This window comes from Chiroxiphia lanceolata, chromosome 1 (assembly GCF_009829145.1).
Source record: "Chiroxiphia lanceolata isolate bChiLan1 chromosome 1, bChiLan1.pri, whole genome shotgun sequence".
In the NCBI taxonomy this organism is placed as follows: Eukaryota; Metazoa; Chordata; class Aves; order Passeriformes; family Pipridae; genus Chiroxiphia; species Chiroxiphia lanceolata.
Window position 1 is genome coordinate 118,319,976 of NC_045637.1, and position 27,455 is coordinate 118,347,430.

Sequence of the window (27,455 nt, forward strand, 5' to 3'; positions counted from 1 at the left end):
ACTTCCGCCGCCGCCGCCACGTCACGTCACGGCCCGCAGGCGCCCTGCCCTTCCGGTCCGCCCGCGCCGTCACGTGGCCCCCCTTTCTTCCCCACCTTTCCCCGCCTCCTTTTGTTCCCGATCCCCCGCCTTTCCCGCACCGCCCCTGCCCGGCCGCGCCCGAGGCACCGGAGCCTGCGCTCCTTGTCAGGGTGTACCGTGTCTCCTACTTACCCCGGCACCCACAGGAAGAGTCTCTGCGAGCGACCCGAGCATCTTCCCATCGTCTTCCATTTACTGTGAGGGTGGTGAGGCACTGGAACAGGATTCCCAGGGAGGTGGATACCCCCATCCCTGGAACTGTTCAAGGCCAAGCTGGATGGGGCTCTGAGCAGCCTGGTTTAGTGAAAAGTGTCCTTGTCCATGTCAGGGGGACTGGAACAGGATGATCTTCAAGGTCCCTTCCAACCCAGGCCATTCTGTGATTCCATGCCAATCCTATAGAGACTGCGGGGGCAGTGCTGCTGAACTTCCAGGGATGGGCGCTGGGTATGACAAGACAGAAAAGTCCTGGTTTAATTCTCTAAAAGAACCATTTTCCAAAGCTATTATTTCCAAAGCTATTCCAAATCAGTTCAAATGAGGAACTACACCGGCAAATCTGAATTGCAGTCGGGAATTTACCTGACTTTCTAAAACGTTGAACAGCCACTGATAAAGCCTTAGAAGCTGACTCATTACTGACAGAGTGCTAAAAACTTGAGAGGACAGGTTGCTAACACAGAAAAGTCTTGCTTCATAGATGGATATAAACAATGTCTTGATTGCTTCATAGTGTGAAGAATGACCTTGTGAGAGAGAAGGATCAGTTGGTCACAGACTATGAGTGGATTGTATAGGAAGCAGAACAGTCAAGACAAAGTGTTTCTGCAGTACAGCAGATTTTACAAGGTCTAATAGTTTGAAGGAAATAAAAAAAATACCTGCTAAGATGTTTAATAAGTTTATCAATAATGTTATTTAGTAATTGGTACAATTTAACGAAGCTTGTTTAGATACTCCATCACGGGAGATACTGAATCGAGAGTTGATGTTGCTGTATTCTCAAAATAAGTTTTGGCTCAACCACATGTATTTAAATGAAACAAAAATTATGTTATGGAAGGCCTGTGGTCAGTGTTGTGCTAGAAGTGAGGCTCCATAATGCTGTTCATTCATAAAATATGACTTTATTGTTAGTTGTTCAGTCAGTTCTCTTGCCAATGCAGCTTTATCTCCTCCTGTTGTTGTTGGTACTTTAGAAATATGCTGATTACAGAGGAGAAAGGTTAAATCAATCATATCACAGTTTTTTTTTTTTATAATCTCCATTTTTTAGTGCTGCTTTAGAAATATTTTTCTGCTTGTAAAATATTATAGCAAATGGCCTTGTAGAATGAGAGGAAAACCAATAAATCTCATATCTGTCTGCTTTTGTGTTTTCCATTTTTTTGTGGTTTTTTTAATCTTCCCTAATATGGACATAGCAATACTTTAACATACTGAAGTATGTTTTACTGGAGTAACAACAGATTTTTCTTTTTCTTTTCATCTTTGACAGTTCTTCTTTTCCATATACTTTTCCCTCGGTAACAGTTTGCTCTCAGAGTAATAATTTCTCCATTTTGCTTTACTTAGTTGAAGTTAATCAGTTACATAAATGTTTTTGTAAAGCAAATATGTGACTTCAAAAAAGTAAAAGTGTCCTTGTGTTCACCAGTGATGTAGAATGCCAGCCTACTTCCAGAGAAACATGTTTGAAAGTGTGCAAGTTTTCTGAGCTGTGAGTTTGCTGAATGTAAGAGCTGTCCGTTAAATCAGGTAATCCTGCCCTGATGTACTGCCTACTTGTCATAACCCTCTGACTGGCTTCGTTCTGTTCAACTGGACTGCAGAATTTGGTGAGCAAAACATCAGAATCCTGATAAACAGATGTTTTTTGCTATATACGTTATGAGCATACGTTCAGGCACCAGCCAGCATCCAGCCAACCTGGCAGCTGCTTGCTCACTCACTCACTTCCCTGCAGTAGGACAGAGGACAGAAGAGGAGGAACAAAAGCAAGACAACTTGTGGGTCAAGATAATGATAGTTTAATAAATGAAGGAAAGAGGGAGGGAAAAGGCAATTCAAAGGAAATCACTGACTACCTCCCATAAACAGACCAAGGTCCAACCTGTCTCGAAGCAGCAGCCAACTTGGAAGACATCTTCTTCTACCTCTAATTTCTATTGCTGAGCATGACGCTGTGTGATATGGAATATCCCTTTCATTAATTTGGGTCGGCTGTCCTGGCTGTATTACACTCCCAAGTTTCTTGCCCCTCTCCAGCATACCTTCTGGGGAAAAAAGAGAAAGTCCTGATGCTGTGCAAGCACTGCTCAGCAGTAGCTGAAGTATTGCTGTGCTATCCACACGAGTTTAGTTACAAATGCAAAGCACCATTCAGGCTGCTATGAAGAAAATTAACTCCATCCCAGCCAGACACAGTACATACATGAACAGTTTCAGATGAAAAAAATTAAAATATTAAAAATTAAAATATCAAGTCATTAATAGAATAACTTGAACTAAATTCAATTCAGAGATTAAATGCTCATGTCATACATGACATCTAATGTTTCACGTAATCTTCTCAAATGAAGAACTGCTGATGGAAGGTATGATCCAAGTCCATTTCTGTTTCCAGCTGCAAACTTAAATCTCTAGAGTAAGTTGTGATATTGTATAGCTGCAGAGTGAGTTGGATCAACCAATGATGTTATGCAAAAATTATTCACCAAAGGGCATAATTTTGTAGTCTGAACATAGCAGATTGAACTATCTCTGCTGTGGCTGCAGGCTCTCTAGATCTGGTGCACGTGAGAGTAAAGGAGTACGAGTTCAGAGAAGACAATGGGCCAAGAACCTCCTGTTTGGCAGTAAGCTTTAGTTAGGTGCAAAATGAAACCACACGTTAAGTTTACACAACAAGAATGAGAGAAAATACAGAACATAATGCCCATAATGTTCAGGAAACAAGAACCAAAATATTCCATATATAGGGATCATATTCTATGCTTCTAATATAAATAGATAAATGCTTTCTAGAATTGGAATAATGTACCTGAAGTTCAAGGCTGAGTCAAATTTTTGATGCAGGAATTCTGTTCATGTAATATAATTGCACTAACAAAAAGGAAGCAAAAGGGATAACGTATTACTTTCGCAGGAGAGATTAGAGAATTTTTCAAAATGCTTTGAGCAGACTTCAGAAGTGCTGCAGTTGGCCATTTTGCTGAAACTGCTAGCATGAATGGAAATCTCATATGCTTTTTGTCTGTTAACTATGTAGGCAGTCCGTGTTTTGGATTATGGGATGGATGCACTCTGAAACTGGGATCACACAACAGCAGAGCTACAATACTGGTGTGCTGTTAGGAAGCCTGTGTTACCTGCAGGAGGTTCCTACTGGCTAACTCCCTGACCACAACAGTCATGACATAGTGTGTCTCTCTTGCTTTGTAAAGCTCCCAAATTGTTCACAGCAGGTTGACGCTGACAGAGAGGGTCAGCAAACAGCAAAGATGAATTGTGAATGTGTGAAATAGAGGCAAGAGAGCGTGTGGCAGAAATCAAATGACTGAGTTCCCACTAGTGTATTTTGGGCTTGACAGGTCTCTGTGAATGCTAGTGGTGAAGATGACCTTCTTCTGCAGTAGCCTGGAAAACCAGATGTTTAAGGAAAATGCTGAAATCACACAGATAGCCCTACCAGTGATCATGTGTTCGTATTTTATTTCATCGTGGGTCATATGGCAAATACCAAAAGTGAAACTGTGCTGAATGATATTAACACATTTGTGTAAGTGGGTCATGATTTCACCAGATGGATTTCCACCCATTTTAGCTTTACTCTGCAGAGTTCTTTGCTCAGCCTTCTTGTGTTTCAATCCAGTGCTAGATGTGTAATTTTAATGGAAGTTGACTTTATACGACGTGCAGAATCTCTTTAGTGTGTTTGAACTTCCCAATTTTTTTTTCATGTGTCCATCTGCTATAATATCCTTTTTTTGTCTTCTGTCTCTGCTTGTGTACATTTTTTCTGTACCTACATTGGTTTCATCATATCATAGCTTATGAAATGTGTGCAGCACATAGAAAGGAGTAGTTTACTATCTGTAAATGAGTTGAATAAAAACCGTGAAAGTAACCAGGCAATAACAACAGCAAAATGCATCGGCATAGATGATGTCCTTTAGGTGTTTCACAAAATTTGCACTGTTTTACATGGAGTTCTCTGACCTTCAGAGACCTTAAGGAATTTACAAAGTTAGTGTTTTGACTGCCGTCTGTGCCAGCACCATAGTCAGAGTGAGAACTGTGTTGCAGAACATGGGGTGTTTGTGCTTCATAAAGAAAACAAAATACTGGGTTTTAGGCAGTTTCCATTCCTCGGTTTTAGCCTAAACAAGACAGAAGAAGGTACTAGACTGTGGGAATTGGATGTCAGCAAATAGTGATATGTCAAGTACTGTTGAGGAAAAAAATGCTGCTGTAGAATGGAAAATTTTATTCAAATTTTTCCAAACATATTTCTCTAGAGATCCTACTTTTTTTAACATAGGAGATGACAAATTCATGCTGAATTAAAAAGAGTTTTGATCTTTTTTTTTTCCCCTAAAATTGAGTTCAACTGGTTTTTGTTAATTCATGAGCTTATCTTTAAAATTTACAGATTCTTTCCACACTATGCATATTCTTCCTGTGGATGAAATAAGTTTCAGTATAAGAAGGAATGAATATGACACCGATTCCTAAAATGAGAAGAATTATAGGAAAGAATGCATATTGTTAGTAGGTTTCAAATTGATTTAAAGGGATCTTTATTTCTGCTGAAGAGAAAACAACCACAGAGAGGCAAAAAGAGAAGGATGAGGACTTCTGCTCTACTTGTTTTGGCAATAGGCATTCTTTTTACATGGCCAGGTCCTAGTTTCCTTCCTTTGACACAGCCTGCTCCATCAGGTCTGAGTGGACTCCTTCAATTAGCAAGTGTGGCCACCTACCGGGGAAAAAACAATGTAAAAATAAATCAGCAAGGTACAGAACGTACAAAAAATGGTAATATCTTGAGCACAGATAGAGAGCCATCTAGAAATACAACAAAACAAGGATAAAAATTGAAGTGCCCTATTATTACTAATTTGTGCATTACTTGCTCTTCCTCTGTATAAATAGTTTCCTCTTCTTCTGACAGCTTTATCCTTACCCAGGTACTTCTCTCAATAAGATCAAATTCCTCCCAGATTTCTAATACATGCAGTTTTGTTCAAATCACTATTTAGCCTTTACTAGATAAAAAATTGCACCTTACAGATGAATAGATCATAAGGCAAGGCATAACCAATCATTTTATTTATTAAACTAACAACTATTTTGCAGGAGCACTCTAAGTAACAACAAATGTGATTGCAATAGGAAATGAACTGAACACATTAAGAATTTAAAAGAGCTTCTTTAGTTCCCAAGTGGTCACAGATGTTCTGTATTAGGAGCATGGTACAGCCATATCTACAGCCGAAAAACACATCTGGTTTTGAAAAAGGGCACTAACATGGCCACAGCTAGATCACAGCTGATGCTAACATGATGCTTCTTGCCGGAGAAGACTAAGCTAGGTTCACACGTGCTGGAAGTTAGCTGATCATAGCACTGATGTGTACTGTGAATGACTTCAACAGCTGGAGCAGGTTGTCAGGCACCCCTAGTGCCTGGGGAGCCGGTCATCAGGGAGCAATTGCTTCCTGAGTCTATCTTCCATTTATAGGTAAGGGTCCTGAGAATTCAGTTTTAATTTAGCGTCCTTCATTTAAAATCCTTATCAAACAAATGTTAGAGCAGAGACTAAAATGGTAACAGCTGGTAATGTTTGTTGATTAATTACGATTATGGTCCGTATGTTTATCTAAAATTGGTTTTGTCATCGTAGGACTGTAGAGAATGGAAAAGGATGTGATTAAATTTTGATGTTTTGCTGGGAGGAAGGGGAGAATTTGCTAAATGTCATCTGAGAATAAAAGTCTTTGTGAGAGCCGAAGGTCTGTTAAACAGCAGTGAGACTTGTTCAGTCTTACCCATGCTGCTTTTCTGAAATAACCGGCATCTGCTTCTGAAAGGCAATCACAGTGGTTTAGATATACGAGGTGTTAACTCATTTAAGACAAACATTAAGAGCACTCATATGGGTAATGCTGTCACCCACCTCTGTGCTGTGTGGATGGGAGTTGCAGTTTCCTCTAGAGGAACAGTCTCAGCATACAACATTTGTGAAAGGGGCTGTAGTTTTTATTACAGTAATAAAGATTTAAAGTTTGATCACACTTTTGACCATGTAAGACCTCATTTCAACCCTAAGAACACTCAACCTACCTGTCTGAAACCCGGTAGATTTTCAAGGACTGGTCTAAGCAATTTGCTACCTCTGTGGTTGCGCCTTATTTTTTTTTCATGACAGTTACAAGATAGCCCGAGTGCAATTGATTTCCTGACTTTCTCCCAGGGGCGGGAGATGCGGGGGGATGGTGTGGGTTCCGAGGGCGATGGCGGAGCGCTGTGAGGGAGGCGGCCGGTGGGCGCTGGGTGCGAGGGCGATGGTGGAACGCTGTGAGGGGAAGGACGGTGGGCGCTGGGTGCGAGAGCGATGGCGGGGCGCTGTGAGGGGCGGCCGCGCCGCCCGCCTCGCACGAGCGCTCCCGTCGCTGCCTCCGCCGCCGTTGCCGAACGGGGGGAGCGGCCGCCATGGAGGAGCAGCCGCCGCCCTGCCCCGAGGGGACGAATCCCGAGGAGACGGACCCTCACGGGACTCCCGAGCAGCCAGACGTGAGTGCCTTCGCCGAAGGGGTCCCACCACTACCGCGGAGCCGCCCGCCCCTCTGCCGGGTCTCGCCCAGAAGGGGCTGGAAGAGGGGCAGCGTGTGGAATTGGGCAGGCGCATCTCCGTGCGACCCCTCTCTCTCCCCCCAAAAGTACGCGCGGCACACACTAGTTGTGTGCATTATTACAGGGAGCTTGGTTATGCCTTTTTTTTTTTTTTTTTTATTGCATTGTTTAGGCTGGGAAGTTGCGTCCTGCTTATGGCACGGTTGCGAGTTGCCTCACCGAGGTGTTACCCAGGGTGAGTTGGTTTTGCACACGCTCCTTGTGAAACTTTGTTATGATTTTCCATTAGCGAACGTGCTTTGAGGCGAGCCCTGGAAAAAAAAAAAATCAGTGAAGCCTTGTTGATTTTTTCTACATCTCTTCTCTTTAGAAAGTACTATTTTTTGTTTTCAGTGTTAGTTTTTGTCACGTGGGATCATAAAGAGTAGCTGACAGGATTGAAAACATTTCTGGCAGCTCTTTTTCACTTCATCTGTTTTATAAAAGTCGCCATGTATGCTTAGTTAGGACTGAATAGAATTATTTAGATAGTTTTTTCCTATGGTAACACAATTGTAGTAATTATTATTGGAATTAATATGTCTTCTGATGGAGGTCCTTCTTCTTTACAAGGATGCCCCTCAGAATTGTGATTCCTACTGGCCCTTCCCCATGCCCCTGAAGAGTCAGAGGGTACTGAGACACAAACGGATCCCATAAATACAGTTCTCCCTTTAAATTATAGTTTAAAAAAAACTCAGACTCTGGTTTAAATGATTTCCAAAATTGTTTCATTCATGGTGGAGTTGTTGTGAATTTGGTTCAAGGTTTCTGAAATTGATGAGGGTAACATCTATTTTTCATAAAGAACATGTGAAGTAGCAGTTACCCAAATCAAAGATGAGAAGAGTTGAAACTTAGCAACACTGGTTTGATGAAATTTAGGCTGAGTTATGTTGACCTTAGACTCACAATATCAGCATCTTCAGGAGCATATGCATGTGTTATAGCCCTAAAACATCCTCATATTTTGTTCTTACCTCTGTGAAATCAGACTGAAATGTCTGCAGTACCTTTTCATTAATGTTTTGTGAATACCTGGTGTAAAATTGTTTTTGCTTTGCCTTATATGTAGCCCATTACTCCAACTACTGTGCGAAAGTTTCGAAATACAACAGATCCAGCTCCTGGTGCTAAAGTAATATTCTACGGCACAGCAGATGATCCCGACGTTGCAACTCACTTGACACATGGCATAAAGTCACGTTCCTCATTCAGTGTAAGAATGTGACTCTCTTACTTTTGTTTAAGAATGAACCCCTTAAGAGTATTCTTAATGACAGCAGCTTATTTCTTCATAGCCAGGGATAAAGGTACATAGCTGAGTGATTTATAGTGCAGTATGTCACAGCTGTTGTGAATTACCTGAATTCTGAGGTCAAATCAGGATTTATTTAGCATGATTGAAATTGGAAAACACTTGAAGTTCAGTAACTTTTATCAGTGACTTAATTTTTGTAGTGACTACTGAATTATTAATTTCATTTTAAGATTTAAGTTAATGAACAGTCTTCTATCCGCAAATTTTGCTCCTTTCTTCTTATGGATTACAGAGATAAAAGCAGTTGAGTTCTTATCAAGAAAACTGCTGAGAACATGCTTATAGTTTGGTGTAATTATTATGTATTTTTTCTTACCTTTGGGTTGAAGCTGATTTTGTTAGCTAAAAAGTGATGTTTGGGCATGTCAGACTATTTTGTGTGTATTCTTCAGAAATTATTTTTGTAATCTGTAATCAAACAACTGAAGAGATCTTAGTGTTTTTATCACATAGTTAGTGTTCACATGTCTAAAAATAACAGTTGTGTTAGTAAAAATGCACTTTTATGAAGGAAGTAGGGCCTGATATTAGAGGATGTTGAGTAGGACATTTATTAGACATATCCAAAATGAAAGACAACCAGGTTTTGCTGTCCCTCCTCACAAGTTTTATGATGAATGGATTGATTTGTTTAGCCTGAAGTGTCTTTGAAGACTTCGCATTATTAATCAAATATTAACTGGAGGAAGAGTTGTAACCCTAGTGAGTTTGTGAAGCGTGGGTTTGGATCAATTGTATTTGCTACTACTTTTTTTCAGTATTTCTTTATGTAACATTCAATGAGAGTCCAATCGTAAACCTTCTCTAGAGTCCTCGTTACTGTGATGGGCAGCCTGAAAAAGCAAATCACTTAAGTTTTGGTCATACTATAATTTGACTCTAGTTTCTAATATGTGCTAAGAAAACAAAGGTTGCAGTCAGAAAATGTATAAATTAACAAGTGGAAAACTAGCATTAAAAAAAAAAAGTTCTGTCTTGTAATAAGTATTTTATTTAGCTGGAGATTTAGCATAGCACTGATTATTAGTGGCCTTCTGTCAAGCTACAGTTTCAGTTTGCAACTCGTTGGATAAAATTATATCAGTGTAACCATATAAGATCTCATCAGAACACTTCTGAGCAAGCATTTGATCTTGTGTATGTGCGTAGGTAGTCATATTGATGTGTGAATAATGTTATTTTGCTGGTTTTCCTGCCTCTTGTGTTGTTTGTGATGTCTTTAGGTAGCTTCGTTGATAAGTCCAATTCCTAAAACTGTTTATCAAGAAAAGGTACAAGACATGAAAGAAGCAATCTACTATAGTAGTCGTGAAGAACGTTTGGGTAGAACACATGATCAATCTTCTATGTTACCTGAGGGCTTGGATATAGTTAATACTACATTTGGGAAAAAAACTATCAAAGGTAGGAAAATTTACCATTAAAATATATTTCTTGTAAATACAAGATAATCTGCAATTTAGTATCTAGCACATGCTCCATGCTTCCAACAATTCCATTTTAACAGAAAAATTGTTATAACAGTTATTGAAAGGCCTAAAACTATATTTTTCAGTTACAGTGAAGAAACAAGCACCCAAGAACATGTGGTAACTGGTGGGGCCTTTAGCTATGTTCCTGATCCGTGTGTATAGATTTCCCTGAAGAACTGTTTAGGTAGCTGTCAACTTACTTTCCTTTTCCCAACAATTTTAATAGGTCTAATGAAAGAAACTTCCTTGACCTGTCCATCTTTCCTCCATAGACTGGAGGAAATCACCTATGTGTTGCCCATGAAGCTCTCTTGCAAAAGTTCATTTTGATTTCTGTGATTTTTTTTTTTTTCCGTAGTCCCATGTCATGTTAGGTTAACTATAGACTGACTATAGATTGCCTAGAAATGTGGTAAGAACTATCATTCTTCCACGGTATTAGCAACTTCTTTAACAAGATACTGTTTAAAATTGAGAGCCAACCAAACAAAACACCCACCCCCTTATCTCCCCCAACCATACATTCATTTCCAGATATACCAGCTGGAGTGCTTGTAAATCCACCAAAAACCTTTGAGGAAGTGGATAAAGAAGCCAGAGAAGGACATGATTTGTATGTTGTGTCACATGAGGCTTATGACGTGGGTAAGTTCAGAGGCTAATAAGAAACCCCGTAAAAGATGGTGTAAGAGCTTAATGAAGGATTTGGAAGCCTGATTTCTTTTGGGTGCTCTTTGAAAAGAAGAGTATTTCCAATTAACTAGAAACTCATAGATGTCCTGGTTGCCTACTGAGTTTGACACTGTCTGTGCCACTGAAGGCAGTCTTGTCCTTAAAGCCACAGACTGTGAGCCCAACACATTCCAGTACTTTCAGCTTTAGTTGGTCTCTTTTGTCAGGATCCAAAGAGAATTTCAGAGCAGCCAGACTTTCTAATGAAGAGCTCACCATCAAGCTAATTCCAAAAATTTCAGGCTGCTGGGTGGCTCTCTGGAATGCGGCCTACAGGATCCTGCCTGTGAGTCCGTCTCACAGCCTCTGTCTCTGCCCTTCCAGTGGGCTGTGCCTCCACTGCTTCAGCCTCTGGGGGCTGTACTTGTGTGAGGTGATCTGTTCAGGAGCAGTTACCCTTTATTTCACAGGTCTCCACAGGAAGAGAGAGACAAATAGGACTCTAAAACACAGCACATGTATTACTTTTGCAGCCACTTCTATTTTTCCCAGTTCCATCATTTCCACTTAGACCAAAAGACTTAAATTGCTGGTCTGTAAGATTACTATTATAATAAAGTTGCTGCTTGTGGTAGTAGCCAGAGTTTTGTAGGTGCAGGCCAAACATGTAAGAAACTGCAATACAGATCTTTCAGTTGTAATACTGTAAATTTTATGTGGAGACAGTTAGGTAGAGGTGAAATTATAGTACCGTTGTCTCACTGAGAAATTGTACTACAAGTAGTATTGGTATAAATTGGCCAAACTTGTAATTTTATTTCCCTTCTCCCCTGCCTTTCTCAGGTATTTTGGTTGAATTATTCATTATCTGTCTCTGTCTCCTTTGTAACTTCCATCCACAAGATCATGGAGAGACCAAGACAGAAACAGAAAGACAGAAAAAAAAGAAAAGTCAATTATGTGCCCCAGCAATAACATAAAAATTCTATGCTACCATACAGCCAGATTAAGCCCTTATTAGAAAGCATTCAGTGAATTATATTTTTGAAAGTTCTAACCACCATTCTTTTCAAAAAGTGATTGAAAAGACCTTGAAGAAACAGAATGACAGTTTTTTCTGTGACAAAAAGATGTAGCAAGAGTATATCTGAAAGTGCAGCACCTCAAAAACACTTTTTGCCTTTCTACATTTTTAAAAAACAAACAGTAAATGAAATAGAACACATCTCTGCTTAGGTACAGACATTATAAAGTGATTTGTTTGCATGACCCTCCCCACTTAGGCTACCTGGTTTCATTTATTCTGTTGGGGTTGTCTTTAATCAGACATAAAAAAATATCCAACTATCCTACCACTGGAGTAGTTTCTGCTTTTTATTTTGCCTTTTATCTTCACTTTTGACAATGAGATTATTCCTAACTACACAATAAACATAAATTATCTTTAATTGAACGTGTTTGGTTTTTATTTGATTTTGTTTCTTCATTGTTTTGTCTGAAGAGTGAAGGTACTTGGTGTATTTTTCTTCCTGAGGTGTTTTATATAGGTTGATATGCTTACTACTTCTGCAGGGGAAGCAGTCAATAGGAAGTATAACTCACACTTCAACAAGTCTTTTGTATATGGAATGGAAACCCCTCGCTTTGAAGATGGGCGAAATACAGCCAAGACCTTAAAGTGGGCCTTTGATCTGGAATCGTAAGTTGCAGTGAGTTAACTGGTAGTGTGAATTTTTAAGAAGAGCGAGTCTTCGTTTTTGAAAAAAATTGTACATCTCACAATCCCATACTTAGCTGTATTGAACTGTACGGAAAATGCAAGGTGTGATTTCAGAACTGTTGATCCAAATCACTTCTACCATAGTATAACACCACTTGGCATCATGTAAAGCATAATGTAAAGTCCTTTGATTTTAAATAGGAAAATTTTTCAATTACTGAGTTTGTGTTTGTCTTACAGAGGAGTTGCTGTTCCCTTTAAACATAAATAACATTTTAAAACATTATTGAAAAATTCTTGAATATTTTTAAACAAATATGTGTAGCAGTTATTTTCATAATTTGTAGGAAGAGAGCAGCTAACCTTGTATTGAAACGAAGTGATGATTTCAAGGAAAAATTTCAGCCTCAGATTGGAAAAGCCCTTGATCCGTAAGTAAGCAAAGATACCTTCCAAGAACAAATTTATACTAAAAAAATTACAAACACTGTAAGACATTCCCCCCTGTCCCATCTTTTGCAGTTAGAAAGGTTTGAAAGAATTGAAATATCTCACCTAATGTTCTGGGATTTGACCATTTTGCTTACTCTGACACTATTTCTGGTAATCTGTGATACATCACCTATAACCTCACTGTATTACTGCCTTGGAAAAGGACGTGGAACTAAATTTTGTTATTCAGCAGCACTTATCAATCTCAGTTGAATCATTAGAACGCTTCATAAACCACAGGCGATCTGGAACAGCTTTGTAATTTTACAGAGGAATGTTTATGGAGTGCCACAGAAGTCCTAAGGCACAGTGTGGTCAGGATGCAGGCATGCTACAAACCTAGGGCTCCTGAGTGTATACAAGGCTGTATGCTCTAGATTTCTACGAAATTGTGTCTGAACACAATCGTTGACTTCGGTAGCAAATTTTAATTTTAAACTCAAGATCCCAGGCTTAAGTTAGTCTGGAGAACTGTGCTCATAAGTACATGTAAGGAATGAACACAAATATGAACCAGTTTCTAGTCTCCCCTTCACTGTGTCCCAGCTTACTGTGAGACAGACCTGAAGCTTGAGCAGCATGAGGCAGTACGATCAGTCAGGGATGGGTTGCAGTGCAAGCTCAAACCCAACACTAGTATTACAAGACAGATACAAGCTAACCTAATCTTATTTAGTGCACTTTACACCATCCACATCCTATGTGTGCTATGAAAATGATAAAAGAAAAATACACAGGATAGTTTTTAGATTACAGTACTTCCGTCTCTGTGTGGGTTTTTTGTTTGTTTGCTTTGTGCTTTAGAACAGTGCACTGATTATCATTTCAGTTTTGATGGAGATTTTTGATTAATGTATCAGTTTTAATTATTTAATTATTAAACATAAAATTAACATTGCATCTTTATCAAATTAAAAAATAAACAAACAGTTCTTTAATGTCAGCAACAACATCTTCAATTTCTGGTAAATAATAGTGGACCAAGTTTTCCAGATGTATATTGAGTTGGTTGCTGGTTTTGGTAGACATAAAATTGCATGTGGAAAAGCAGAGATGTGATTCAGTTTTTCCACTTTAGCCAAAAGTAGTTTATTCAGAGACATTTCAGTTGGTGATCTTATCCTAAACATTCCTATTATTTGGCTATGATATAAGGACTTTTCTTGCACGTTTCTATCAGTGTCTTAGGAAAAAAAATAACATAGAATATTTTTCCCTTTAATGAGCATAAATGTCCAACAGGTTGATGTTTACACTTGGCTGTGTTATATTACAAACAGCAAATGTTCTAGTTAGCTTTATAAAGGGACGCTTTTCTGGAATGGTAACTTTGAAACAAAGTACTGATAAAAAAATTTCAGAGGTATCACATGTATTTTTGTGGGTTATCCTTAATTATACAACAAATTATAACTTTTTTAATAGTAGCAGAGGTTTTATTTTGGCTATTAACTGTGTGACAATTAACAAAGAAATGTCCTTATTGACAGCATGGCAGAAACTATGAATGTTCCCCCAGGTCATACATTTGGATTAGTAGTCCCTCCAGATGAATATGGTAAGTTTAAAGGCAGAATAAAATCTTATCTTGCTGATGAGATATGCTGAAGTAATTGCTGTTGGTTGTGTAGTATATAGTTTTCCTATCTATCTTAGAGGCAAGGTACAAAAATTTATGGATAGTAAATTTTTGGAGGGAAAATTTGAGAATTGAAGCTGCTAGTGGGGAAAAAATAAATGTTGCAAATAAAGAAACTTTAGGTTTTGAATTATATGTTGAGGGTTTGTGGTGGTTTGGGCTAGGCCTTCCTTGGTGACCAGTTTGTAACCAAGGAAGGGTCCAGATTTACCCAGTATTCCCTACGATTTTTACGTAAGCCAGATTATAAGAAGAAAGGAGGAGAGGCCTTCGCTCTCTTTCCTTCCGGCGGCTTGGAGGTGCAGGTTCCCTGCTGTTGAGTCTGCCGGGTTGGGGAGCGAGGCCTGGTAGGACCTTGTCGACCTTGGGAAGTGGAGGTTGCCGGCGATCGTACCGGAGCGACTCTAGGTTGTCCCAAGGAGAGTGGTGGGATATTTTCTTTGCTAACTCTTAGTTACTAGATCTCGGGCTACTGATTGGGATATATATATATTATTTTGGTTTTGTTCCCTTTCCCTTCCCCCTTCCCCTTCCCTAGTGAAATTCTATATATATTTATATATATCACTTTAGCTGTCTTTCTCTCGTTTCGGGTTTTCTTAGTTGGTTGGTTTTTTTTTCTCTCCCTCTTCTCTCTGAGGTTTGGGGGGGGGGGGCTTCTGGTGGTAAGGTTTGGCGACTTGGCAGGGAGCCAGCTTCAAACCATATCAGGGTTTTTTTACTCTTTTAAAGCCTTTGTGTCTGAAGGTAACAAAATGGGAAACAGCAGAAAACTGTGACAAATTAAGATGACTACTTAAATCAGTGATGCATCTTTCTTCTCAATGATTTTTTCAGCACTTCTTGAAAAAGACTAAAAATAACAGGCAATAAATAAGAATAATAAGTTTTTGAAGGTTGCAGGGAGATGGAAAGCAGAGTAAAAATAAAAAACTATGAATTTTCATTATGGCAAAATTTTGAAAGCTTGTCAACTCCAATAGTCAGTGTTGGGATTGATGTTGTTTTAACACTGTGTTTAATAACTAGGGAATACAGTCAATAATTAGGAAGCAAAAAATGTAAGTGGCTCAAAGTTATTAAATTAGTCACGACCAGAGAAAGCTTGTCCAAAGCTTGTGCATAAGCTTTTATACATTTATTATTATGTAGTGTAATAAAGTTAAATATTTTAAATGTGTAGGTATAATTGTCCTATAAGAGCAGAAGGAACTGAACAAAAGAATTAACAAATAGAAATTTCTATTAACAAATAGAAAATGATGTACATACATTACTGTTAGAAGGGGATTATATGAGCTACTCATGTTTGTTACTGGACTCTGAATGAACTTCATGCACTCTAGAGAGTTACTTCAGTGTCTTGGGGATTTGGATTAAGATTGTAGCTCAGTGTGCCAAAGTGTTTAAAAATATTAATAAAGTTAGGATACATAGAAAAATGGGAACAGTAACATAAAAATAGCACATTCTAGAAACCAGTGATATATAATTATCTGAAATTTTACATTGGGTCTCGTAAGTATCTGGAACATGACAGACTGGAAGTGGTAGATGAATAATATATGTTCTTTTATTTCTCAATTATCTGGACATTGAGTAACTCCTACTGCTGTCAGAGGCTTTTGGAAGCAGTGGACAGATTCATGAAGCTACATTATGATGTTTCAAAATTTTTGGTATTAACTGTGTGAGTAGAGAAATCATTATACGGACCGTTGATCTTGTAATTAAATGGCTGTATCGGATGTTCAGCAGTGCTGAAAATCAGCCTCTTGAAACTTAAATTCTCCTTTTCCTTAAAAATGCAAGCTTTTTTTATTTTTTATGTCTGTTTTCTGTATATGCACAACTAATTGAGGAACTGTTCATTTTTACAGGACTTTATGATCTTCTTCATGTCCGTGTTCCATGTGAGTTCCTCCGTGGTAAGAACAGAGAAAAAGCCATCTTGGTTGCAGTTCGGCAAAGTTTGAAGAAAGCTAACTATGAGAATTTCGATGTGTTGCTAAAAGCATTCAGGCATTATGATAAGGTTAGTGCTCTGAAAAGTATAAATGTAACGTGTGACATTAGTGCTCCTGTGCTATGGAGGTACAGCCATGAAGAAGGATAAGCATAGCGAGGTAAATATAGGTGAAGAATATAAAGACAAGGTAACTTCATAGTTGTTGTGTGTTTAATCTACTGTGATATGCTGTTGAATTAAACACAATAGTATTTGGAGCATTTCACAATAGCGTTTGAAAAATCCACGTTAGAGCGAGCAAGGAACGTGTGAGCAGGAGTAATCTTAGCAATTTTTGCACATCAAAATTTGGCATTTCTCCTTGAAGGGAAAGGAGTTTGAAGGGATTATGTTCGTATTTTCTTCCAAGCTGTACTTTTTGACTGAGTTGCCAGGCATCAGAATTTCAGATCTTTTTTTTTCTCTCTAGAAAAAAAAAATATGATTGACATTTCATATGTAACATTAATTGTAATGTATACAAAGTGATTGGAATGATTGATGTCTTACTTTCAAAGGCATCTTGGCTTTTCCCCAACATTTGTGATTAGACCGTTACCTTGTCACAATACCCTGTCACACTTTTACTCTCAAATCACTATATTATTTAAGTTGAAAATTACTTTTTGACACTTTTATATTCAGATTTCTAATTTCTAAATTACTCAGGGTTTATTTCTCTACTCAGCAACATTACTGTTCTTGAAATGGTGTGTCTGGTGCTATTTGTGTGTAGATATCTCTGTGAACACATGTATGTGTTTCTTTTGGCAGAGTCATTTTATAATGGCAGTTATAGAATCATAGAATTTAACAACTGTTTTATTTTATTTATAATAGAATGGTGATGGAATGATAGACAAGGACAACCTAAGAAAGTCCTGTTTTCAGCTTAATCTGAATCTAGATGATGAGCTCCTGGATTCCTTATTTGACTGCTGTGATTTGGATAAAGATGGTCTGATTAATTATCTGGAGTTTACAAACTTTCTGAACTGGAAAGACAAAACAGCTATTAAAGAGTTTGAAGAAAAAATAATTGCTAAAGGTAGATGCCTTAATACTTGGAACTTGTGGGGATGATCTTGTTCTTGGAACAGCTGTTGAAGGGACATTGTGTTGTAAGCTAAGTGCTCCTTTATAAGGGTAGGATTTAGAGAGTGCATTTACCTTGCTCGCTATCAGCAGAGCCTCAGGTACAGATGCATTTCAGAACCCTGAAGTTCTTTGTTGCACGTTGAGATTGTCACTGGGAAGTTTCCTTAATACTATAGATTAGGAGAAAGTAAAACATCTCTTCGAATCATTAGCAGAAATGCAGATGAATTATGTTACCTACTTTATAGTTCTTCAAGCAGTGTTTTTTACCTCTTAGTCTACAATGTGTTGATAGTATATCCTGGCCGTACCATAACTTCTGTTTATAGGGAAAAAATTAGGTGCCTGTCTTGTTCCTGAAGACACACAGAGAAAAGATGAGCCACAGCCAAAGCAGGAAGATCTCATGTTAAAAGAACTGGAAAGCTCAGAAAAGACACCAAAAACGCCTACAAAACCAACAGACCGTGTGTTTGCAAGTTATCAAACAACGTCTTCTCAGTATAATGCTGTAGTAGGTGGTCTCCCACTGTCCTGTAAGTACACTGGACTGTGCTTCTCACTTCTGGGCATTCCTTAAGACAAAATCAGGAGCAAAGTTTAAAACTGTTGCTATAGGTTCTACTAAAGTACAGTAGTGAATTAATTTATCTAAACTAAGTTTGTTTAAGGTTGTGGCTTGGAAGTTGGAATGGTTAATCCATTCAAAACATCAAAGTTAATCTAGATGTCTTTGAGAAATTATGCTAGTAATTCTAGGAGAACCGTATCTTCTTGGAAACACCTCAGATACTTTGAGCAGAAAATACTGGATAAGTAGCAGAATATTACTTCAAGATTCCCTGTTTTCATGTTCCATGATGTAGCTGAAGCCAAGATTTTTAAAAATGCGAAAAAAGATACAAGGAAGAAAATTACATGACTTGTTATTGATCCTGTGTGAGATGAAGCATCACATTTCTTCTTGTTTCACACAAAATGTTTTATCCTCCCTGGCACTATCTTTATGTACAGGCTTTTCCATGATGCCTGTTGTTTGATTTCCGCAGGTTATCCAATGTGTGGTATTCCAACTATTCGTTCAGATATTCCTGCTCCTCGAATTCGTCGCCTCAGTGACACAACTAATTATGGTGACCAGGGCAGTAGTTTTGCATTATTGTTCCCTTCTGTCTTCGGTCAAAATGGAGTGCACGAAAGAGAGCTTTTAAAAAAGAGACCAAAGGCAGAGGTATAGTGAATTTCTTCAGCGTATTCTTCCAAGATAATTGTTCCTCTAGCCTTGTGGGAGTGGAAAGGCATGTTATCAAATACACAGATTGTAAAATTCATTGTTTCGAGATTACCATCTTTCTTTACATCCATTTAACGATCTGAAATCTATGTACTCTTCACATTATAAATTATTCATAAAGATGGTAGATATTAATTTTATTGAGATCCAAAATATTCAATTTCTGAGCAAGGTCTCAAGCAACCTGGTTTAATGGCAAAGTTTGCCCTGCTTTAATTATGTTGTTGTATGGGTGGTCTCCAGAGATCTCTTCCAACCAAAGTTATTCTATATTCCATGAGATGTCTTAAAAGTCCAAGAAGAAGATTTTTACAGGTGCATAAAACTAATTTCTATCACGGAGAGGTGTTCAGTGTAAAATTTTACCCAAAGTGTCTCCCCTTGAACAAACTTGGCAGGTTTTGCTAATGGCAAGTTTGGGAAACTACTTGTATATATCTCTTAGGTGCTCTGCTGAGTCACATTCAGAGGCCCAGTTCTGCAAAGGACTTGTACAGTGATAGAGGATATTGGGAGTCACGCAGCGATGCTGTGCTGTCTCATATTTCTGAAGAGGAAGATAGGACATGAGACTGTAGGGAATTTTCTTTCTGATATCTCTGCAGGCTGCTACCTCTCTGTTTTCTCACAGACCAGAATTTCTCTCACATAAATACTAAAACAAATTTGCTGCTTCTTCTTCAGTATTGTTTACTCTTTTGCTTTTACATTTGTATGCAATTTATAGTGAAAAAATATAAAGAGATAACTTCATTAGCTGAAGTACAATTTATGAGACAATTGCAATGAATTGTGAAATTCCAATCTAAATGAGAAAAGAAGCCTTGGCAACCTGTCCCTCTCTACTACTCATTATATTAAATATTCAGTCACGCTTGGAAGCAGATCTGGGATTTCAATATATATTTTACAGAACAGAGTGTTGCTAGTTAGTGGCTGGATGTGAAAGGTGTGATGTCACGTTCTATACATATCCATAAAATACCTTGTCAGTATGTTGTGTACCTGAACCATTTTATAATCTAGCTCTGTAAGAGGAAATGCATGCATGCAGCATATAGCTAACAGTAAATAGAATTCATGCTTGATTGAGAAGCCAACTACATCTTTCAGGGACCAGACAGGGCTCTTCTTTGAAGCTATAACACATCTGAGATATCATACTCCATTGTAGACTATACTGACTGTACAGAATTCAGTGCAGAACCACCTCTGAGTCTGTTAAATCACCCTATGTTCATGAAATGGACTGTTTTGGCATTTTATCATGACTATTTTTTAATTAACATTTTCAAAATATCATAGTTAATGTAGTTATTTTATGATCATATGATATTATTATTAGATGAAAGCCCAGAGTAATGTAATACTACCGGTTTTTGTATAGACCTGTAGAAATGAATGTGAATTCTGGCTATAAACCAGTTTCCTGAGGTGACTCATCATGTTACAAAAGAACAAAATAGTTCTTGGGCTTGCTATTTTTTTCACTGGAATCCAGTCTGTTGAAGACAATAGAAGTTATGTAAGAAGTATTCTTGCTGTGAAATGCAGATGATGTAGAATCTGATTTGTGTTGATAACTGCAAACAGCAAAAACAGTGGCTAAACAGAACTTGACTTAGGGCTTTTAAAAAACATTTATTTTTATCTGAGTCTTCTGTGTTTGATTTTTTTCAATGTTGAAATAGTGTACCAACATTATTTTATTAATTACAGACAATTCTGTGTAGTTTTCATCACAATAAGATTTGAATTTACTTAAATAGGAACTTCTTTGGTTAAGGATGCAGAATGTGATCTGTAGTTTTTATTTAAGAGTGGGAAAATATTCTTTGGCAAATAGAGATTACTAATATATGTAAAAGCCAGACTCAATATAGTTTAACAAAATGCTGAGCAGAATTATGTTAATTGTGTATTTTGTATTATTTCTGTAGATTGCACAAATTCTCCACAACATTGGCATGGATGTTTCAGGTGAAAGGTTAGAAGAAATATGGAAGCAAGTGTGTACAAAACATGAGATAAGAGAACTTTGTGATTGTGAAGAAAATATGTGGAATATACTGCACATAATAACATGAATCACATGCAAAAACCCATTGCTGATTCCAGTCTCTGGGCATTGCATTTATTTAAATTGACATAATTCTGATGCTGAATACAATAAATATTTTCAATAATGTGTGTTTATTGGACTGGAATTCTCTGTGTATTGTCTTTCTGAGTGTCCATGTATATATGGAGCATCATGGTCGTAGGAACTGACATACATAGCAATAAAAGAGGATACAGCATGTTTGTAAATTAAATATTTATGTTATATTCCAATTTGCATTTTTTAATTTATTTTTTCTCTTATGAACAAGACAGTTTTGAAAGTACTAAAGATAAATGCATCAGATATTCAAGACCTCTTAAAGATTACTATCATAGAATGACATTTTGCCTTACTTCTAATATTCCATAATTATTGTCAACAGAGATCTGGTTGTGGCAAAATATTTGACATGTTTAAAAATTCATGTGAGAAAGTGCTTTACAGTAAAATAGTAAGGAAACTACATAGCCACGGTGCGGGATCTAAAGTGTTGTCATCAAAGAGACTCCATAAAACCCAATGGGTTAAGAAGTGCAAAAATAAATGCCCAGTTGTGTGGCAGAGGGCTCATATCCTCTATGCAAGCTTATGGCTATTAGTAGTAATCAGCTTTCACAAACAAGAAAAAAGAATGGATATTTAGAGGTGTTTGTGCTAAAATCTGCAACTGTGAATTGGAATGTTCACTCTTCACCTACAGTACTGAACTTGGTATAAAACAAATGGAAATTGTTCATTATTAACAGAGAAATGTTATTTCTAGGCTTTCAAAGTAATATAAAAGAAAGATCCTTGCCCAGTGTAATCTTATCACATAGGATTTCAGGAATAATATAACTTTGTCACCTATTGATGCTTTAAATACCTTAGTAAGATTTGGAGAACGTTGCCAGCCAAGTTACTGAGTTCTACAATGAAAGTAAAGGTTCTGATACCTTAAATACTAGAAATGCACATGTACTACCAGCTTAAAATTTCATTGTGACCTTTTCCTCACATGATTGTTAAGCTTCCTTTTTCGGCAGTGTTCTAGGAGCTTGTCATTTACTAGCTTGTTATGTGAAATCTGCAATCTGCAAGCTAGACCCTTTTCTACTTTATTATTGTGGCATTAATAGTAGCTGTCTTATATCAAATAGATAGAATTTGCTTTCCGGTATCACCAGGGAGCAGGTGGTGGAAGTGCTGCTTGATGAAGGCAGTCTCTTTCCTTCTGTGAATGAATGTTTTTCTGTGCTGCTGTAGCCTTGCCTTCCCATCCTTCTGGAACTCTCCACGTGCAGTTGGAAGCATGCAGGAAGCAGACTGTGACTGTCCCAAGTGGACAAATGACAGAAAGATAAATGTATGGCTAATTTCAATTGAATTTATTATGTCAGGATTTTACTACCTCCAGTGAAATTCTTTAAAACTTCTCTTCTGCTCATATAATACGGGAGGGAAGAATTCTTTGCCTTTGTTGCAGCAGAATTCCAAAAGCATTAGACAGAATTACTTTTAAAAAAATATATGTATTTTTCTCCTTCAATAGAAAATTTTATATGAAAGAATTAAGCTCACTTCAGGGAAAAAATAAATTTTTAAAAAAATTACCAGATTTGTGTGTGTTTGTGTGTGTGTATATATATGTATATATATGAGACCTGTTGTGTTTGTTCAGCAGCTTGAAATTCTGTGTAACCTGTCTTTTGAATCTAGTGTAGATACCCACTTGCATTCCTCTACTTTCAGTAGAATCTTTTCCTGTGTCAATTAAATGCTATCAACGTTGTTCTTGGGCAGTCTTCTAAATAATAAATAAATAAAGAAGACTGATAAATCAAGGTTTAGTTTTTTGCCGGTGTATTTCTAACCACAGACTAAAGATTTCCTTTCAAATTTGGGTTTGAAATTAACTAAGTTTCAGCTTTAAAAGACTAATTACAGAGCCATAAATTCTGCTTGTTAGGTGCTTTTTTTTCATCACAATATTCATAGGAGGCCCCTGAAAGACTTAATCACTGTGACAGAGACAGTTACTTCTCCGGAGTTTCCCAATCCTTTTGTTTTCTTTAGTTAAATGCTTTGTGTACACAGAGCCTTCGTGCAGACTTTTGTGATTTTTATGGTTCCTTCAAGATATTTCAATTGACAGAAAATAAAAGGTTTGCTTTCTTCTGTATTGCAGCATGATTCTAGGTATGGAGTTGATTATGACAGAATAGCACACTACCTTGCATTAACCCGTGGGCTGTATCCAAGGAAAAGTTTTCCAGGAAGAACTGGGAAAACAACCTTCACTATGACCCCAAAGCCATGTGTTCTAAGAGCAAATGTACACATTTAGTGCTCGAGACAATTTTTTCTGTTAACAGTTACATTAAAAAAATCACAGCGATTGTAAATGTGTTGACTGAGACATTGTGGACAAAACTAGTACACAGCAAATTATAACAAAGGTAAATGTTAAAAATCAGTGAGTTCTGGACATTTTGGGTCAAATTTTCTTTATGGAATTTTTATAAAAATAGACACTGGATAAAAGATACAGCACATTCAGATACTTGTGCACTATTTCTCCCTAATCTCTGTTTCACTGCGATGATTACTCCAAAGAGTAATGTATTTAATAATGATGCATTTTTATGTGGTTCTATCAAATGAACAAAGTTCATTTTAGAGCAGAGATATTGTTTCCAGGGACAGAGCAGGGAGATCTTCCTCTCTGCAGAGGTAGAGGCCAGTGTTTGTGCCTCCCCAAAAGCCATGATGAGGAAACTGACTTTCAATACCTGAAAACACCTGTAAAAGATAAGGTTGAGGATTTGAATGTGCAAAATTATGTTTTATTCATTCTGTATTTCTGGCTCTTAATCTTTAGAATTTGAATATTAGCACATATTGTCATATATTAGAATGTGAAGATGAGCCTACAGCTAATATGACTTATTTGGCAGTAACTTGGGCTAAGTAAAGCTCATGTTGGACTCAATTATTCTGTTATTATTACTGTTCTCTGATGGAAAAATTCATCTGTGCAATGATTTGTGTTTGAGATGCTGGAAGATTCAGCCTACTGTCTTCCATAGAAGTGTATGTACAAATAAATGCAGACCTCACCTTGATATTATTCCTAGATTACTTTAATATATTTGTCTTAAAAAGATTCAGCTTTTTTTTTTTCCCGAATATCAAGAATTACTGGTTTTCAATGATCTACCTTATCAAGTAAATTTCCTGGTCGGTCCTGGAACTCATTCCTAGAAGTGAACGGCCAGTTTTGGTTGGTTGCTTGGTTTAGTTTTTAAACAACTGTATATAATCATTTGGATGCTAAATAGAATGCTAATAACCTTTTATGCTGAGAAGAGTATGTCAAATAGATGTTTAAGCAAAAAAGGATGTACTGTGGAAAAGTTTCCAGGAAGATGACCTAAGTCTTTGTTTTGCCAACAGGTGTGAGCTGGTATGCTGGTTTTGGAATGACTTATACAGCCTAAGTAGTTGATGTTTGCCATTAGGATGTATTTCATTGGACATTGGTTATTTATATTTGACGGTCTATCACGGGGCACTGTGGCTTCAGCCTCTGTGGCTTCACTCTGTGTCCAGAGTGCTTTTCTAGAAGATGGGTACAGGTTTAGGCATGCCAGAGAAACATTAAGAGCTGAATGGTTAAGTGTTCCAATTGGATCTATATTTCTTTACTACTCTTTAATACTATATTAATTTTGAAGATGACAACATAGATTATGCAAACCTGTAGGAAAGATTTTGACATCTTTGACCAGGATTAATCTGCAAGGGGAAAGGTAGTTAAAACAGTTGTCACTGTGCTCTGATTTGCCAAGACAGGCGCTTGCTGATTTCTGCCAGATGTGTGCAGCCTCTCTGAGGCCTGGAGTAGGTAGAGAACGTGTTCATCCTGGGTCCACGTTCCTTCTTCCAAGTGTGGAAATTTATATTTCTGAGGACACAGGTATGTGCAGCTGTGTTCTGAGATTATACGCTAGAAGATGACGTGTTAAATTCTGTAATACCTAATGAGTAAATATTTGATGTATTCTGTATGTTTCAAAGCTCACTCATTCCAGTGCCTACATGTAAATGAAAATGGCAAAATCAAGACCTAATCTGAAAAAAAAAAGAGGGCTAGAGTACCACGGAGAAGTTTTATTCATGTGGCTTTTGTGAAGTCTCTCTTCCTCTAGTAATAGGGATCATATGGTCTGCATCTTAAAAGAAATAATAATCCTGTGTGTGGTGTATATTCACTAGATAAGGTTCTACCACACAATCAGCTCTAAAGCAGACAGAGTATCTTAAGAGCACATATTTCTAGAAATAGCTTTCCTGTAAGCCTTGAAATTTTTTGCAGATTTTAGAAACTGTCAAGTATTTATTCGAATCTGGGGTGGAACAAAGGCCTGAAATAAAAGCAGAAGCGTTTTCAAATGTTACCAGTTAATCATGGGGTGATTTTTTTTCCCCCAGTAGTTTTCAACAGATTATAAAGACAGAATACAAAATCCTCTATGGCCTGCTTTACTAAAAGTGTGTTCGCCAAGGAAGTGACAAGGCTTAATGCATAAAAAAAATTTAGGGCTTTTGCTTATGAGAAATGAATATACCATAAGAATGTAAAGAGTATCTCTACAGGGCAGCCCAAAGGTTCTATCTAGTCCAGTGTGCCATCTGACAGTGGTCAAAAATATGTTTATGGAGAAGTAGCCTATAAGGGCAAAAGTTTTGATGTTTCTTCTGGGCAATCTTCCAGTGTTTCAACCACTTGAACTTCAAGTGGTTGAAAAGAAGGAAGGACTTTTTTGAAAAACATGTATTTTTCTTACATTCAGTGATCTTAAACACATTTCTCTCCATGAACTTCCCCAGTGCGCCCTTGAAACTTTATGATACTCTAGCCTCTGCAACATCGTTTGGCAAGGAGTTCAATAGCTTTAGTGATACACTGAACAGAAAAATAGCTTAGCTATTGCCTGCACAGGAATTATTCCAAAGTGTTCTTTTGGCATGTTACTTCTCCCTGAGGTTTTTCTGATCCTGCAGCACATTTTCTGAGATACAGTGAACATGGATTTAAAAGTGGCAGACAGGAGCTTTCTCTGCACTATCAGTTTATTTCCCTCAATAGGGAAATTATTAGAAAGGACTGCTGTATTTCAAATGTAGAGTCAGGGGTAGTTTCAAAAGTGTTCAAAGCTATACAATTATATTATACTGAGTCAGAAAGGCACTGCTGAGTGCAGCAACCATGGATTACATAGTTCTATGCTTAATGCAAACCTAGTCCCCCATGACCTGCTTTGCTTTTATAAATACACTGAGTCAAGTGGATTTGATTCCAGTTTGCATGTTCCTGTGAGAACAGAATTTGGTTGTTTGGTTCAGTTTATACAGCTGGACAGTCGACATATTTTTTTTCATAAAATGCTTTGGAGGTGTTGGATGGATGATGAAACCTAAGATTAAACTGGTTTTGCTTTAATAAACACTCTGTTTTGATGGCACCATGGTAGATGTAGCAAGATAAATTGTTAAGGTGATAGTGAGAGATATTTATTATACTGAGATGTAATCCTTTCTTTGCATAAATTCAACAAAGGGCTCTAGCTACCCCTTACATCTATAATAGGCCAAGATTAGTGCACAAGCTCATGCTAACCCTGTGAAAATAAAGATCAGATTCAGTCTGTTAGCTTTCTTAAATGCCACGTCTCTTGGCCTAGGGCCAAAGCTAATGCTATCTGCAAGTGTTGTTTCTGTTGTTTGGTCACAGCAGGAATGTAGATTAATGCTACCTCTGTATTTATTGGTCTTCTTATTTTAGTGGATTTATATAGGTAACAAAACATCACTTGTACAATGATTCACTCAAAGTATAGTCCTGCTGAAAGCCAGATGTCAGTGGATTCCAGACTTCTGATCTCTCAGTAAGAATCTATTTGAAGTCCTTATTTGTACTATCTTTACAATGGAAAGCAGTACCAAAAAATCTGAGGAAAAAAAACCAAGCTAGTGATCAATTACCTCATTTGAACTGGGTTAAATTACAGTTAAAATAGTAACATGATGCATGGGGTTGTAGAGCTGGTTTTGGTTTTCTTTTTTTTTTTTTCTTCCAAGTCTGCTTTTGTCCTTATTCTACAGACAGGGAAACAAAGACTTATATTACCATTTTATTTTGGACAAGTGTTAAATTCATTCGTAGCTGTGAAGCCATCTACTGAAAACAGTAGGGAACTGCTCTCTGTGTACATGCAGACACATAATTGTCTGTCTTGGACCTTGTTTTCTCTTCTAATCTGATCACACGGGTGGTTACATAAGCCAGTTAACCCTTGCTAAACCACCAGTAAACCCTTATTAAATCATCATCAATATTTAATACATCCTTCCTTAAGAAAGTACACAGTTCACCTCTCAGGTTCCTTTGACGTGAAACCTAATGTAGTAACAGAGGGATAAGACTGAGACCAAAAGCTTAGATATCCTGACAAGTATTTATCACTTGAATAATAGCTGTCGTTTCTTAAAAATTGTTTGGCTGGGTTGGTTTTGTTGTTGTTGTTTTGCTATTTTTTATTGCTGGAAACAATAACGGTAGCCTGAGCAGTAGCCTGTCACAGAAAATACTAGTACTTTGTTACTGACTCATTT

At 37.5% G+C, this 27,455-nt stretch overlaps 1 protein-coding gene across 2 annotated transcripts; it reads left to right on the forward strand.

The window, feature by feature from the left end:
- The first annotated feature begins 6,777 nt into the window (after positions 1 to 6,777).
- On the forward strand, positions 6,778 to 22,372 carry EFHB (EF-hand domain family member B). 2 transcript variants are annotated; one of them, XM_032705435.1, is made up of 13 exons: positions 6,778 to 6,879; positions 7,112 to 7,174; positions 8,054 to 8,197; positions 9,523 to 9,703; positions 10,306 to 10,416; positions 12,016 to 12,142; positions 12,511 to 12,594; positions 14,146 to 14,213; positions 16,175 to 16,329; positions 17,143 to 17,350; positions 17,742 to 17,936; positions 18,450 to 18,631; positions 20,635 to 22,372. In XM_032705435.1, exons 1-13 carry the CDS (start codon positions 6,799 to 6,801, stop codon positions 20,779 to 20,781), a joined length of 1,746 nt encoding a protein of 581 aa, XP_032561326.1. In that variant the 5' UTR covers positions 6,778 to 6,798; the 3' UTR covers positions 20,782 to 22,372. The 2 variants fall into 2 exon arrangements, with proteins under 2 accessions (XP_032561326.1, XP_032561317.1); XM_032705426.1 differs by having other exon boundaries at positions 17,730 to 17,936; positions 20,635 to 22,370.
- Positions 22,373 to 27,455: the final 5,083 nt, after the last annotated feature.

What these genes read in the sequence shown, in the direction of transcription:
- EFHB (XM_032705426.1), top strand. Translation starts at nt 6,799, where the DNA reads ATGGAGGAGCAGCCGCCGCCCTGCCCCGAGGGGACGAATCCCGAGGAG. An exon ending in TGGGCCTTTGATCTGGAATC is followed by an intron (nt 12,143 to 12,510) that starts GTAAGTTGCAGT and finishes CATAATTTGTAG; the next exon opens with GAAGAGAGCAGCTAACCTTG. An exon ending in CATTCAGGCATTATGATAAG is followed by an intron (nt 16,330 to 17,142) that starts GTTAGTGCTCTG and finishes TATTTATAATAG; the next exon opens with AATGGTGATGGAATGATAGA.